This window comes from Blennius ocellaris (genome assembly GCF_963422515.1).
Source record: "Blennius ocellaris genome assembly, chromosome: 6".
Classification (NCBI taxonomy): domain Eukaryota; kingdom Metazoa; phylum Chordata; class Actinopteri; order Blenniiformes; family Blenniidae; genus Blennius; species Blennius ocellaris.
In genome coordinates this window covers 964,603-979,425 of record NC_137655.1, presented here as the reverse complement: position 1 = coordinate 979,425, position 14,823 = coordinate 964,603, and the positions used below count along the sequence as shown (strand labels likewise).

Below are 14,823 nucleotides of genomic sequence, written 5' to 3'. Positions count from 1 at the left end.
AAGTGTCATCGGTTCAATTTACACATATTTTATTACATTTTTACTTCTCGTAGACATTTTTTGATTTTTCCTTTTCAAAATATTCCTTTAAAATCTCCTTTTTTTTAAGCTGTTGAGCAATTTTAACTATATTACTTTTTACGTTTTCTCTCCTTTATCAACTTCTTTTTTCATTTCCTTTCAACCTATTTTCCTTTTCCTGTAAAAAACAACTCCGTACCAACAATCTTAATTATTTCACTTTAAATAAATGACTCATTAGATCCTTCTTCTTCCAGCAGTTCCATCTGTTTTAAACTAGTTTTCCTCTTTCAGCCATTTTCACAAACCAAGCTAGAACAAAGCAGGATGTTCCTGCTTTGATGTGCTGCACCCTGCTGGCCGTACCTTGTAACCGCACCACGATGGGGATCTTGAGGTCCAGGTCTCTGACGGCCATGATGATCCCCTGAGCGATGACATCACACCTCATGATGCCCCCGAAGATGTTGACCAAGATGGCCTGGACCTGCGGGAAAAACGCGTTTTATCGTCAACGTTCTCAAAGCTCCGCCTCCTTCTGAGAGTCCAGGTTCAGACTCAGGTAATCTCATCGGCTTAGAGCGGATTAGGAGCAACAACTGAACATTTAATCCAACGGGGAAGAAGAACGCTTTGAATTAAAGTATTAGCGTTAGCATTAGCGCTCTTACCTTTCTGTCCGAGGTGATGAGTTTGAACGCCTCCGTCACCTGATGAGCCGTAGCTCCGCCCCCTACGTCCAGGAAGTTGGCCGGCGTCCCACCGTGCAGCTTGATGATGTCCATGGTGGCCATGGCGAGACCGGCGCCGTTCACTGGAGAGGAAGAGGAGGAGTCAGAGGACACTGAACCCCAGATTATAGAGCATCTTCCTCCTCTAATCCAGATTATAGAGCATCTTCCTCCTCTAACACCAGATTATAGAGCATCTTCCTCCTCTAATCCAGATTATAGAGCATCTTCCTCCTCTAACATCAGATTATAGAGCATCTTCCTCCTCTAACACCAGATTATAGAGCATCTTCCTCCTCTAATCCAGATTATAGAGCATCTTCCTCCTCTAACACCAGATTATAGAGCATCTTCCCCCTCTAATCCAGATTATAGAGCACCTTCCCCCTCTAACCTCAGATTATAGAGCATCTTCCCCCTCTAATCCAGATTATAGAGCCTCTTCCTCCTCTAATCCAGATTATAGAGCACCTTCCTCCTCTAATCCAGATTATAGAGCACCTTCCTCCTCTAACACCAGATTATAGAGCATCTTCCTCCTCTAACACCAGATTATAGAGCATCTCCCTCCTCTAACACCAGATTATAGAGCATCGTCCTCCTCTAATCCAGATTATAGAGCATCTTCCCCCCTCTAACCTCAGATTATAGAGCATCTTCCCCCACTAATCCAGATTATAGAGCATCTTCCCCCTCTAACCTCAGATCATAGAGTATCTTCCCCCTCTAACCTCAGATTATAGAGCATCTTCCCCCACTAATCCAGATTATAGAGCATCTTCCCCCCTCTAACCTCAGATTATAGAGCATCTTCCCCCACTAATCCAGATTATAGAGCATCTTCCCCCTCTAACCTCAGATCATAGAGTATCTTCCCCCTCTAACCTCAGATTATAGAGCATCTTCCCCCACTAATCCAGATTATAGAGCATCTTCCCCCCTCTAACCTCAGATTATAGAGCATTTCCCCCTCTAATCCAGATTATAGAGCATCTTCCCCCCCCCACTGACCCAGACAGCCGATGGTTCCGTCCAGACCGATGTAGTTCAGGTCTGCTGTGGCGGCCTGCCGGTCCCGCGGGTCCTCCTGGGTCCAGTCCTGCAGGTCGAACACCTTCTTCTGGCGGTACGCCGCGTTGGAGTCGAAGTTGATCTTGGCGTCCATACACATCACTGCACACATGGACACGCTTTCATCTACAGCTCTATAGAGAGATCTATAGCTCTATAGCTCTATAGCTCTATAGATCTATAGTTCTATAGTTCTATATAGAGATCTATAGTTCTATAGCTCTATAGTTCTATAGTTCTATAGCTCTATAGAGAGATCTATAGTTCTATAGTTCTATAGCTCTATATAGAGATCTATAGCTCTATAGTTCTATAGCTCTATATAGAGATCTATAGTTCTATAGCTCTATATAGAGATCTATAGCTCTATAGTTCTATAGCTCTATATAGAGATCTATAGCTCTATAGCTCTATAGTTCTATAGTTCTATAGCTCTATATAGAGATCTATAGCTCTATAGTTCTATAGCTCTATATAGAGATCTATAGTTCTATGGAACTATGTGTGTGGGTGGGTGAGTGAGTGAGTGAGTGAGTGAGTGAGTGAGTGAGTGAGTGAGTGAGTGAGTGAGTGAGTGAGTGAGTGAGTGAGTACCGAGGCCAGAAGAGTCCTCCACCATGGGGTTGATCTCCAGCATGGAGGCGTCGTACTTCAGGAACACGTTGTAGAGCTTCACCATGTTCTCCGCCGCCTCGTCCACCAGCGCCGGAGGGAACCCCATCTTCTGGGCCACCTGGAGAACCCGGAGAACGTCAACACACACACACACACACACACACACACACACACACACACACACACACACACACACACACACACACACACACACACACACACACACACACACACACACACACACACACACACACACACACACACACACACACACACACACACACACACACACACACACCTCCACCCACCCTGACAGCCTGCTCCATCTTGATGCCCTCCACGATGTCGATGGGTTCCTTCACGATGGCGTCTGGGTTCTCCGCCGCCACGTCCTCGATGTTCACGCCCCCCTGGGAGCTGCCGATCAGAACCGGGCCCTGGGGGGGGGGGGGGGGCACAGAACCTTTAGAACCTCCAGAACCGGGAGGAGGTGACGGGTGGAGGCTACATCTGTACCGCCATCTGACGTCATGTCTCCATGTCACTGACTGACGGAGGAGATTGATGGAGGCTGACGGAGGAGACTGACAGACGGAGGAGACTGACGTAGGAGATTGATAGAGGAGACTGATGGAGGAGACTGACGGAGGAGACTGACGTACGAGATTGATGGAGGCTGACGGAGGAGACAGACAGATGGAGGAGACAGACGGAGGAAACAGACGGAGGAGACTGATGGAGGAGACTGACGGAGGAGACTGACGCAGGAGATTGATGGAGGAGACTGACGGAGGAGACTGACGGAGGAGACAGACAGACGGAGGAGACAGACGGAGGAAACAGACGGAGGAGACTGATGGAGGAGACTGACGGAGGAGACTGACAGACGGAGGAGACTGACGCAGGAGATTGATGGAGGAGACTGACGGAGGAGACTGACGTACGAGATTGATGGAGGCTGACGGAGACAGACAGACGGAGGAGACAGACGGAGGAGACAGACGGGGGAGACTGACGGAGGAGACAGACAGACGGAGGAGACAGACGGAGGAGACAGACGGAGGAGACTGACGGAGGAGACAGACAGACGGAGGAGACTGACGGAGGAGACAGATGGAGGAGATAGATGGAGGAGACTGACAGATGGAGGAGACAGATGGAGGAGACAGATGGAGGAGACAGACGGAGGAGACTGACGGAGGAGACAGACGGAGACAGACGGAGGAGACGCAGTCACCCTTCAGACCCCCCCCCACCTGGAAGGAGCGCTCCATGGTGATGGCGAAGTAGTACTCCCTCCTGGGGTAGCGCCGCTCACAGATGAACACCTGGTTGCAGATCCGTCCCGCCTCCCCCGTCTGCTTGGTGGACAGCTTCCTGCCAATCATCTGGGACGAGATGTCCCGGGCCTCCTCCGGCCTGGGGGGGGGGAGGAGGAGGAGAAAGAGGAGGAGGAGGAGGAAGGAGGAGGAAGAGGAGTAATAAGGGAGGGGGCACACTCATCAACATTATGATAATAAATGTTTGTCAATTGAAAACAAAAAATAAAAAAAAAGAAAACCTCCAAATCACTGAAGTTTCCTGGTAACTTCCACTAAAACTTATTTCCCAGAATCCCTTGAGGCTGATCCTCCCTGACAGTCAGACCACAGAACCAGACTCCCCCTGGTGGTCCAGGGAGGAACAACAACAACACTGGAGCTTCACTCCAAGAACATAGACCTTCGTGTTTTTACATCCTGTCGTCAGTATGAGGTTTTACATCCTGTCGTCAGTATGAGGTTTTACATCCTGTCGTCAGTATGAGGTTTTACATCCTGTCATCAGTATGAGGTTTTACATCCTGTCGTCAGCATGAGGTTTTACATCCTGTCGTCAGTATGAGGTTTTACATCCTGTCGTCAGTATGAGGTTTTACATCCTGTCGTCAGCATGAGGTTTTACATCCTGTCGTCAGTATGAGGTTTTACATCCTGTCGTCAGTATGAGGTTTTACATCCTGTCGTCAGTATGAGGTTTTACATCCTGTCGTCAGTATGAGGTTTTACATCCTGTCGTCAGTATGAGGTTTTACATCCTGTCGTCAGTATGAGGTTTTACATCCTGTCGTCAGTATGAGGTTTTACATCCTGTCGTCGGTATGAGGTTTTACATCCTGTCATCAGTATGAGGTTTTACATCCTGTCGTCAGCATGAGGTTTTACATCCTGTCGTCAGTATGAGGTTTTACATCCTGTCGTCAGTATGAGGTTTTACATCCTGTCGTCAGCATGAGGTTTTACATCCTGTCGTCAGCATGAGGTTTTACATCCTGTCGTCAGTATGAGGTTTTACATCCTGCCGTCAGCATGAGGTTTCACATCCTGTCGTCAGTATGAGGTTTTACATCCTGTCGTCAGTATGAGGTTTTACATCCTGTCGTCAGTATGAGGTTTTACATCCTGTCGTCAGTATGAGGTTTTACATCCTGTCGTCAGTATGAGGTTTTACATCCTGTCGTCAGTATGAGGTTTTACATCCTGTCATCAGTCACTGGTCAGTATGAGGTTTTACATCCTGTCGTCAGTATGAGGTTTTACATCGTGTCATCAGTCACTGGTCAGTATGAGGTTTTGCATCCTGTCGTCGGTCACTGGTCAGTATGAGGTTTTACATCGTGTCATCAGTCACTGGTCAGTATGAGGTTTTACATCGTGTCATCAGTCACTGGTCAGTATGAGGTTTTGCATCCTGTCGTCGGTCACTGGTCAGTATGAGGTTTTACATCCTGTCATCAGTCACTGGTCAGTATGAGGTTTTGCATCCTGTCGTCAGTCACTGGTCAGTATGAGGTTTTGCATCCTGTCGTCGGTCACTGGTCAGTATGAGGTTTTACATCCTGTCATCGGTCACTGGTCAGTATGAGGTTTTACATCCTGTCATCAGTCACTGGTCAGTATGAGGTTTTACATCCTGTCATCAGTCACTGGTCAGTATGAGGTTTTACATCCTGTCATCAGTCACTGGTCAGTATGAGGTTTTATATCCTGTCATCAGTCACTGGTCAGTATGAGGTTTTACATCGTGTCATCAGTCACTGGTCAGTATGAGGTTTTATATCCTGTCATCAGTCACTGGTCAGTATGAGGTTTTACATCCTGTCATCAGTCACTGGTCAGTATGAGGTTTTATATCCTGTCATCAGTCACTGGTCAGTATGAGGTTTTACATCGTGTCATCAGTCACTGGTCAGTATGAGGTTTTACATCGTGTCATCAGTCACTGGTCAGTATGAGGTTTTACATCGTGTCATCAGTCACTGGTCAGTATGAGGTTTTACATCGTGTCATCAGTCACTGGTCAGTATGAGGTTTTACATCGTGTCATCAGTCACTGGTCAGTATGAGGTTTTTAACGACGTCGTCTGGAGGTCAAACAGTTTAAGAAGACTAATCCTCATCTCAGAGTACAAACTGTCTCCTTCTTCTCTCATCATAACAACCAGGAAACACACAATTGTTTCAACAGGAAAAGAGAAGTAACTGATTACTATTACAGAGGATTACTCACGAGTAGACGATCCTCACGCCGCCCTTCAGGCCGCCTTCGAACGTCCCCTTCCCTCTGCCTCCGGCCAGAACCTGAGCTTTCACCACCAGGTCCTTGGAGCCTGGCGGCACAGCAGCCAATCACAGGACGGCAGTGTGTGTGTGTGTGTGTGTGTGTGTGTGTGTGTGTGTGTGTGTGTGTGTTGACAAGTGACACAGACTGGTGTGCCTGGATAAGGTTTTCTGCCCTCAGTCTGGACTTGCAGGGTCACTTTAGGATGACCTGAGTCGAGTAGAGCTGCAGTCCTGAAAGATGCTAAGCTAATGCTAAACATGTAGCCACGTGCTAATGCTAAACATGTAGCCACGTGCTAATGCTAAACATGTAGCCACGAGCTAATGCTAAACATGTAGACACAAGCTAATGCTAAACATGTAGCCACGAGATAATGCTAAACATGGAGACACAAGCTGGGAGACAGGAGGGACCGTTAGGAGACAGGAGGGACCGTTAGGAGACAGGAGGGACCGTTAGGAGACAGGTGGGGCCGGTAGGAGACAGGAGGGACTATGAGGAGACAGGAGGGACCGTTAGGAGACAGGTGGGGCCGGTAGGAGACAGGAGGGACTATGAGGAGACAGGAGGGACAGTTAGGAGACAGGAGGGACTATGAGGAGACAGGAGGGACCGTTAGGAGACAGGAGGGACCATTAGGAGACAGGAGGGACCAATAGGAGACAGGAGGGACTATTAGGAGACAGGTGGGGCCGGTAGGAGACAGGAGGGACCGTTAGGAGACAGGAGGGACAGCTGGACGTGTGGAGGTGTCTCACCGATCTGCTTGGCCACAGAGTAGGCCTCCTCCGGGGACGCGGCCACCAGACCGGCCGGCACCGAGATGCCGGCTTCCTTCAGCAGGCCGATGCTCATGTACTCATGGAGGGACAGGTTCCTCTGCTGCTGCTGGGGGGGCGCATGGCCTCCCAGCAGGCCTGGAGAACCCGCCAGAACCTGCAGGAACAGGCCCCGTCAGTCCCCGTACACCTGCATGTTCCCCCCCTGCATGTTCTCCCTTCATGTTCCCCCCCTGCAAGTTCTCCCCTCTGCATGTTCTCCCTTCATGTTCCCCCCCTGCAAGATCTCCCCCTGCATGTTCTCCCTCTGCATGTTCCCCCCCTGCATTTCTCCCCTCTGAATGTTCTCCCCCTGCATGTTCCCCCCCTGCATGTTCTCTTAAAACAAGACCGTCACGTGTTGGAGTGTCTGATGACGTCATGGCCCAATTACTGCCATTGATTATTGGGGGTATTTTGAATGAATTGATGAGAGAGTGAGACTTTAACTTTTACAATCGTTTAGCTTTGTGGCCCCTGAAGAGAGTGTGTGTGTGTGTGTGTGTGTGTGTGTGTGTGTGTGTGTGTGTGTGTGTGTGTGTGTGTGTGTGTGTGTGTGTGTGTGTGTGTGTGTGTGTGTGTGTGTGTGTGTGTGCGCGCGCGCTCCCCCGGGACAGCTGTTGTGCTGCCCTGGAGGTCGCTGTAGAGCCCCGCGCAATGTTGCTCCCACCAAATAAAACGAAATGTACAAATTAACTCAAAACCCCTGGAGATTAACTCAAACTGAAGCTGTTCAGTGTGTGTGTGTGAGAGAGAGAGAGAGAGTGTGTGTGTGTGATAGAGAGAGAGAGAGTGTCTGGTCCCGCAAACCCCGCGCTACTTAGCATGTTAGCCGAACCAACGGAAACCCAATGGAGCCGTGCTAATGTCAGGTTTGACCCTGTCAGCTTCGGGACAAACAACGACCTCCGGGGGGGGGGGCGTGAGCCGCCGCGGACCCGCGGCCCGAGAGCCCCGGGTGTTGGCTTCAGACCGGACCCGCGCTCACCTTGGACGCGGAGCCGAGGGTGCTTCTGGCCCCCGGAGTTCTCAGGCTCGCCGCCAGACGGCCGCAGATCAGGGACGCCGCCATGTCTCCCCTGCTCAGCGGAATACGACAGCGCGCACGCGCAGATGGCGAGCTGTCCGCCGCGAGCCGTTCACGGACCGCCGGAAATCTTTAATCAAAACACCGTTTCTCAACAAGCGCACCGGCTGCACACGATTTATTATGGTGTGAAGTTCACGTAGGGGGAATATTTAAACTGTCCCTACATGTAATTAAAATCGAAATGTTTGATTAGAGCATAGTACGAGAATCTGCAACCTGCTTATGGCAATGAAATCAAAATGGCCCAATTTACAAGGCGTCCCTGAAGGCAGCACTGTCAAGGCCTTCACAGCATGTAATTTTAGCCTCAGTGTGAACTTTAACCTAAAACTAGAAATGTTTTAGAGGTAAAACCATAAAAAAATCAGGTTAAAGCTCACAGTATATACATGGAGGGGCTGCCAATCTTAAATATAATATATTTTAGTTCCTAAAAATGTTTTCAAATAAATATGTATGCAACAGGTCACACACACTAACCACGCCCACATTCTGCAGTAGTAATAGAACAGACGGGTCCTTTAGGTTTTCAGTGTGTACGGAAACATTTCACCGACATCGTGTCTAAAATAGAACAAGTTGAAGCAGCGAGTGAAGGACAAACTGCCTCCAGGCCGTCTGGAGCACAAATAACCCCGTTTACTATTCAAAAGAGTTTTATTTACAAGACCAAGTATGTACAAGCGTATCTACACATTATCTTATACGGTGAAAACAAACCCTCCCGTCACGGTAAACACCTGTAAGGACCACTAGGGGGCAGGCTTCTGCAGATTGGAGGGATTTCGTGACGATTGTTCCGTGTTCGTGACATGAATGTATTAATTTCCATGAATCCTGCTGGAAGGGACGTTTACCAACAACTGAAACTCAGAAATATGCTCAATTACACACAAAACACCGGGTGTGGATCTAGACTGACCACCGGGGGCGAGTCTCCAGGCGCCGGGACAAAAACTACTTTACTTTACTTTTTGTGTAAAGATTTAACCAAAAGTGAGACGTTGCACATTGTGAGATGTAGTTAGAGCCTGATGTGGTCAACCAGTGGTCAACCAGTGGTCAACCAGTGAAGGTCAACCAGTGGTCAACCAGTGGTCAACCAGTGAAGGTCAACCAGTGGTCAACCAGTGGTCAACCAGTGAAGGTCAACCAGTGGTCAACCAGTGAAGGTCAACCAGTGGAGGTCAACCAGTGAAGGTGAACCAGTGGTCAACCAGTGAAGGTCAACCAGTGGTCAACCAGTGGTCAACCAGTGAAGGTCAACCAGTGGTCAACCAGTGGTCAACCAGTGGTGAACCAGTGGTCAACCAGTGAAGGTCAACCAGTGGTGAACCAGTGGTGAACCAGTGAAGGTCAACCAGTGGTCAACCAGTGGTCAACCAGTGAAGGTCAACCAGTGGTGAACCAGTGGTCAACCAGTGAAGGTCAACCAGTGGTCAACCAGTGATGAACCAGTGAAGGTCAACCAGTGGTCAACCAGTGGTGAACCAGTGAAGGTGAACCAGTGGTGAACCAGTGGTGAACCAGTGGTGAACCAGTGAAGGTCAACCAGTGGTCAACCAGTGGTGAACCAGTGGTCAACCAGTGGTGAACCAGTGGTGAACCAGTCTCTCCAACATGAACAGACTGATGACAGACAGTTACAGTTACTAAAGGAATTAGTTACTAAAGGTTCACCAACATGAGACGTTTCATTCACAGCTTCATCAGTTCTCATCAAACATCTGGAACATCAGTCTGCCTGACCTCTGACCTCCACACACACACACACACACACACACACACACACACACACACACACACACACACACACACACACACACACACACACACACACACACACACACACACACACACACACACACACACACACACACACACACACACACACACACACACACACACACACACACACACACACACACACACACAGTCAGTCAGAGTCACTGCTGCTGCTGGAGGAGTCAGTGGACATGGCCTCCACGTCGTCCTCGTTCTCCTTGTTGTGACCCGGGGGCTCCAGGCCGAAGTCGTTGCCATGGTGAGGAGGCAGCATGCCCACCGACACGTCTGACGGAGGGTAGTGGGGGGTGAGGACGTCTGGGGGGGGGGGGGGGGGGGGGACAGAGGGTGAGACACTGAGATCCACATCAAACATTAACTCACTTTGTCAGCATGAAATTAGCCGCATTAGCTCATTTAATTATATATATATATATATATATATCAATTTGGTCAATATGTATCAATTTGACCAAATACTTGTATATTGAATATTAAATAAAAACACACTAAACAAATAAACATAACAGAGCAAAGCCAAGAATAAGTAATTAAATAAATAAATAAGGCTCAACTTCATATTTACAGAAAAAGAAAGAATATATACAATTTATAGAAAATACTAGAAAGTTGCTGAGTCAACGATAATCTGATTTTCTGACAATTTTCAGTCAAACGTTGGATAAAAACTAAAGTAAGTCATCCACCCATCCATCATCCATCCATCCACCCACCCATTCATCCATCCATCCATTCATCCATCCATCATCCATCCATCCACCCACCCATTCATCCATCATCCACCCACCCATTCATCCATCCATCATCCATCCATCCATCCATCCATCCACCCACCCATTCATCCATCCATCCATCATCCATCCACCCACCCATTCATCCATCCATCATCCATCCATCCATCCATCCATCCACCCACCCATTCATCCATCCATCCATCATCCATCCACCCACCCATTCATCCATCCATCCATCCATCCATCCATCCACCCACCCATTCATCCATCCATCCATCATCCATCCACCCACCCATTCATCCATCCATCATCCATCCATCCACCCACCCATTCATCCATCCATCCATCATCCATCCACCCACCCATTCATCCATCCATCCATCCACCCACCCATCCATCATCCATCCATCCATCCACCCATTCATCCATCCATCCATCCACCCACCCATTCATCCATCCATCATCCATCCATCCACCCACCCATTCATCCACCCATCCATCCATCCACCCACCCATCCATCATCCATCCATCCATCATCCATCCATCCACCCACCCATTCATCCATCATCCACCCACCCATTCATCCATCCATCATCCATCCATCCACCCACCCATTCATCCATCCATCCATCATCCATCCCCCCACCCATTCATCCATCCATCCACCCACCCATTCATCCATCCATCCGTCATCCATCCACCATTCATCCATCCATCCGTCATCCATCCACCATTCATCCATCCATTCACTCACCATCCATCATTCATCCTTCCATCCATCCATCAATCCATCCATCCATCATTCATCCATCCATCCATCCATCATCCATCCATCCATCCATCATCCATCCTCCACCAGCGACTGAGGCTCTTGAACTAAAGCTTGATCATCACATTTCATCCTCCTCGTCTCAAAGTGTCAAACTATGAAACCAGACGGATTCCAGAGCCTCCAGCCTGAAGCTGACGGAGGCTGACGGAGGAGGTGGAGGAGGAGGTGTGGCTACCTGGCAGGCGGCCAGCAGCCAGAGCGTCTCCCGGCAGGTGGCCGTTCACGCCGTTGGAGGGAAGGTTGGCCATGTGACCCAACATGCCGCTGCGCATCTCCAGGTCTGTGGGGTACGGCCTCCTGGGGTCACCTGGAGGAGGAGCAGGAGGAGGTGAGGGAGGAGGAGGAGGTGGAGGAGGAGGTGGAGGAGGGCTGAGGGATTCGTACCGGGGACCCAGTTGAGAGGAGCACACACGGCGTTACTGGCGCTGATCCTGTGAGCGTATTTGATGATTTCCTCCGAGGAAATACTTCCTGTAGAGGAAGAGAAGAACGAGTGAGTGAGTGAACTGAGAGAGTGGAGGATGGAGGGAGGGAGGAGGAGGAAGAGGAGGAGGAGGAGGAGGAGGGGGAGGGGAGCCGAGACTCACCTTTCCTGGCCTTGTCGATGGATTTGAGTTTCTCTTTGGCCTGATAGACGGCAGTGGCCTGAAAGAGAGAGAGAGAGAGAGGTAGAGCCCCACCAGGAGGTAGAGAGAGAGAGAGAGAGAGAGAGAGAGAGAGAGAGAGAGAGAGAGAGAGAGAGAGAGAGAGAGAGCCCCACCAGCAGATATATAGAGAGAGAGAGAGAGGCAGAGCCCCACCAGGAGGTAGAGAGAGAGAAAGGTAGAGCCCCACCAGCAGGTAGAGAGAGAGAGAGAGGTAGAGCCCCACCAGGAGGTAGAGAGAGAGAGAGGTAGAGCCCCACCAGGAGGTAGAGAGAGAGAGAGAGAGGTAGAGCCCCCACCAGGAGGTAGAGAGAGAGGTAGAGAGAGAGGTAGAGCCCCACCAGGAGGTAGAGAGAGAGAGAGGTAGAGGCCCACCAGGAGGTAGAGGTAGAGAGAGAGAGAGGTAGAGAGAGGTAGAGGCCCACCAGGAGGTAGAGGTAGAGAGAGAGAGAGGTAGAGAGAGGTAGAGGCCCACCAGGAGGTAGAGGTAGAGAGAGAGAGAGAGAGAGAGGTAGAGGCCCACCAGGAGGTAGAGGTAGAGAGAGAGAGAGAGAGAGAGAGAGGTAGAGGCCCCACCAGGAGGTAAAGAGGTAGAGAGAGAGAGGTAGAGAGAGGTAGAGGCCCACCAGGAGGTAGAGAGAGAGAGAGGTAGAGAGAGGTAGAGGCCCACCAGTAGGTAGAGAGAGAGAGAGAGGTAGAGAGAGGTAGAGGCCCCACCAGGAGGTAGAGAGAGAGAGAGAGAGAGAGAGAGGTAGAGGCCCACCAGGAGGTAGAGAGAGAGAGAGAGGTAGAGAGGTAGAGAGAGGTAGAGGCCCACCAGGAGGTAGAGAGAGAGAGAGAGGTAGAGAGAGGTAGAGGCCCACCAGGAGGTAGAGAGAGAGAGAGAGGTAGAGAGAGGTAGAGGCCCACCAGGAGGTAGAGAGAGAGAGAGAGGTAGAGAGAGGTAGAGCCCCACCAGGAGGTAGAGAGAGAGAGAGAGGTAGAGAGAGGTAGAGGCCCACCAGGAGGTAGAGAGAGAGAGAGAGGTAGAGAGAGGTAGAGCCCCACCAGGAGGTAGAGAGAGAGAGAGAGGTAGAGAGAGGTAGAGGCCCACCAGGAGGTAGAGAGAGAGAGAGAGAGAGAGAGAGAGGTAGAGGCCCACCAGGAGGTAGAGAGAGAGAGAGAGGTAGAGGCCCACCAGGAGGTAGAGAGAGAGAGAGAGAGGTAGAGAGGTAGAGAGAGGTAGAGGCCCACCAGGAGGTAGAGAGAGAGAGAGAGGTAGAGGCCCACCAGGAGGTAGAGAGAGGTAGAGGCCCACCAGGAGGTAGAGAGAGAGAGAGAGAGAGGTAGAGGCCCACCAGGAGGTAGAGAGAGAGAGAGAGGTAGAGGCCCACCAGGAGGTAGAGAGAGAGAGAGAGGTAGAGAGGTAGAGAGAGGTAGAGGCCCACCAGGAGGTAGAGAGAGAGAGAGAGGTAGAGGCCCACCAGGAGGTAGAGAGAGGTAGAGGCCCACCAGGAGGTAGAGAGAGAGAGAGAGAGAGGTAGAGGCCCACCAGGAGGTAGAGAGAGAGAGAGAGAGAGGTAGAGGCCCACCAGGAGGTAGAGAGAGGTAGAGGCCCACCAGGAGGTAGAGAGAGAGAGAGGTAGAGAGAGGTAGAGGCCCACCAGGAGGTGCTCCGCCTCCTTCAGTTGCTTCTGCAGCTGCTGGATGTCAGAGTCTCGTTTCTCCACCTCCTTCTCCAGCTGCTGCATCTCCTGGTGGACCTTCCCCTGCTGCTGGGCCTCCGTCATCAGGTCCTGGAACTCCTGGTCCCTCTGGACCAGCAGCTCCAGGACCTGACCACACACACACACACACACACACACACACACACACACACACACACACACACACACACACACACACACACACACACACACACACACACACACACACACACAGTTCAGTTTAAACTCCAGTGAAAAATAAGTTTAGTAACTTTTTAGTTTCTTGTGACGCAGATGATGAAAAATTTATATTTCTTTTTTATTTTACAAAATCCAAAGAATTCCAAGAGAAAATGACCAGTGTGTGTGTGTGTGTGTGTGTGTGTGTGTGTGTGTGTGTGTGTGTGTGTGTGTGTGTGTGTGTACCTGGGAGTCGTCTCCAGGCTGGGGGAGCTTCTGGCTCCTGGACAAGGCCAACATCTCGATCAGCTCCCTGAAGGACAAACAACCGGACACTCACATATTTTAAATTAAACCTTTTAATCCAGACCTTCCTTCATGTTCTGCTGGAGGTTTTGGTCGCTGCTGCTATTTAATTCTATTTGAGTGTTTTTATATACATCTACGGCTGATTTTCATTGTTTCGTCTGTTTTTGATCTCCTAGTTGAGCCAGACTTTCCTCGTTTCATTGTTTTACAAACTCCACTCATCACATAGTTTGTATTTAAGGTTTTCTGCGTTTCTTTAGACGTTTTTCACGTTTCTGTGGTTAAATTTCTACAACTTTAAGCCCATTTTGTAGCTTGATTTAGTTCAAACATCCAGATTATAGGCGCTTCGTCCACGTACCTAAAGCAGCGTCGCTTCCTCACACAGTTAAATGAAACGTATTAATTTAGAAGCTCCTCCGGTACATTTAGAACTTAAAACATAATTTTTCGCTGGTTACATGAAGTTCTCGTGTGTTTTGTCGGTGAACTGAAGCCCAGGTTTCCCCTCTGGCGCGTCTTTAGGACTTTAAAAACAAACTGTCCGCAGATTTAAAACAACACCAACAATGAGCTTCTTCGACTAAATTTTAAATAATAGAAAAGCACCTGGATAAAACCTCCAGGTCGTCCAGGACGGCCAGCAGCCGCTCCTTGGTGGGCTTCTCCGACACCGCCGCCAT

The 14,823-nt window shown here is 49.7% G+C and overlaps 2 protein-coding genes across 2 annotated transcripts; both read right to left on the bottom strand.

The window, feature by feature from the left end:
* Positions 1–277: 277 nt before the first annotated feature.
* Positions 278–7,977, bottom strand: sucla2 (succinate-CoA ligase ADP-forming subunit beta). The gene is made up of 9 exons (XM_080498301.1): positions 7,848–7,977; positions 6,800–6,977; positions 5,988–6,087; positions 3,695–3,857; positions 2,747–2,875; positions 2,418–2,556; positions 1,764–1,925; positions 693–835; positions 278–508 (listed from the first exon to the last, which is right to left on the bottom strand). The coding sequence occupies exons 1-9, from the start codon at positions 7,929–7,931 to the stop codon at positions 293–295; spliced, it is 1,314 nt and encodes a 437-aa protein (XP_080354427.1). The 5' UTR covers positions 7,932–7,977; the 3' UTR covers positions 278–292.
* A 1,425-nt stretch (positions 7,978–9,402) lies between these two features.
* med4 (mediator complex subunit 4) lies at positions 9,403–14,823 on the bottom strand (the record flags this gene model as incomplete). Its single annotated transcript, XM_080498307.1, has 7 exons — positions 9,403–10,052; positions 11,498–11,629; positions 11,707–11,793; positions 11,910–11,967; positions 13,610–13,780; positions 14,078–14,144; positions 14,750–14,823. The coding sequence occupies 7 exons, from the start codon at positions 14,821–14,823 to the stop codon at positions 9,886–9,888; spliced, it is 756 nt and encodes a 251-aa protein (XP_080354433.1). The 3' UTR covers positions 9,403–9,885.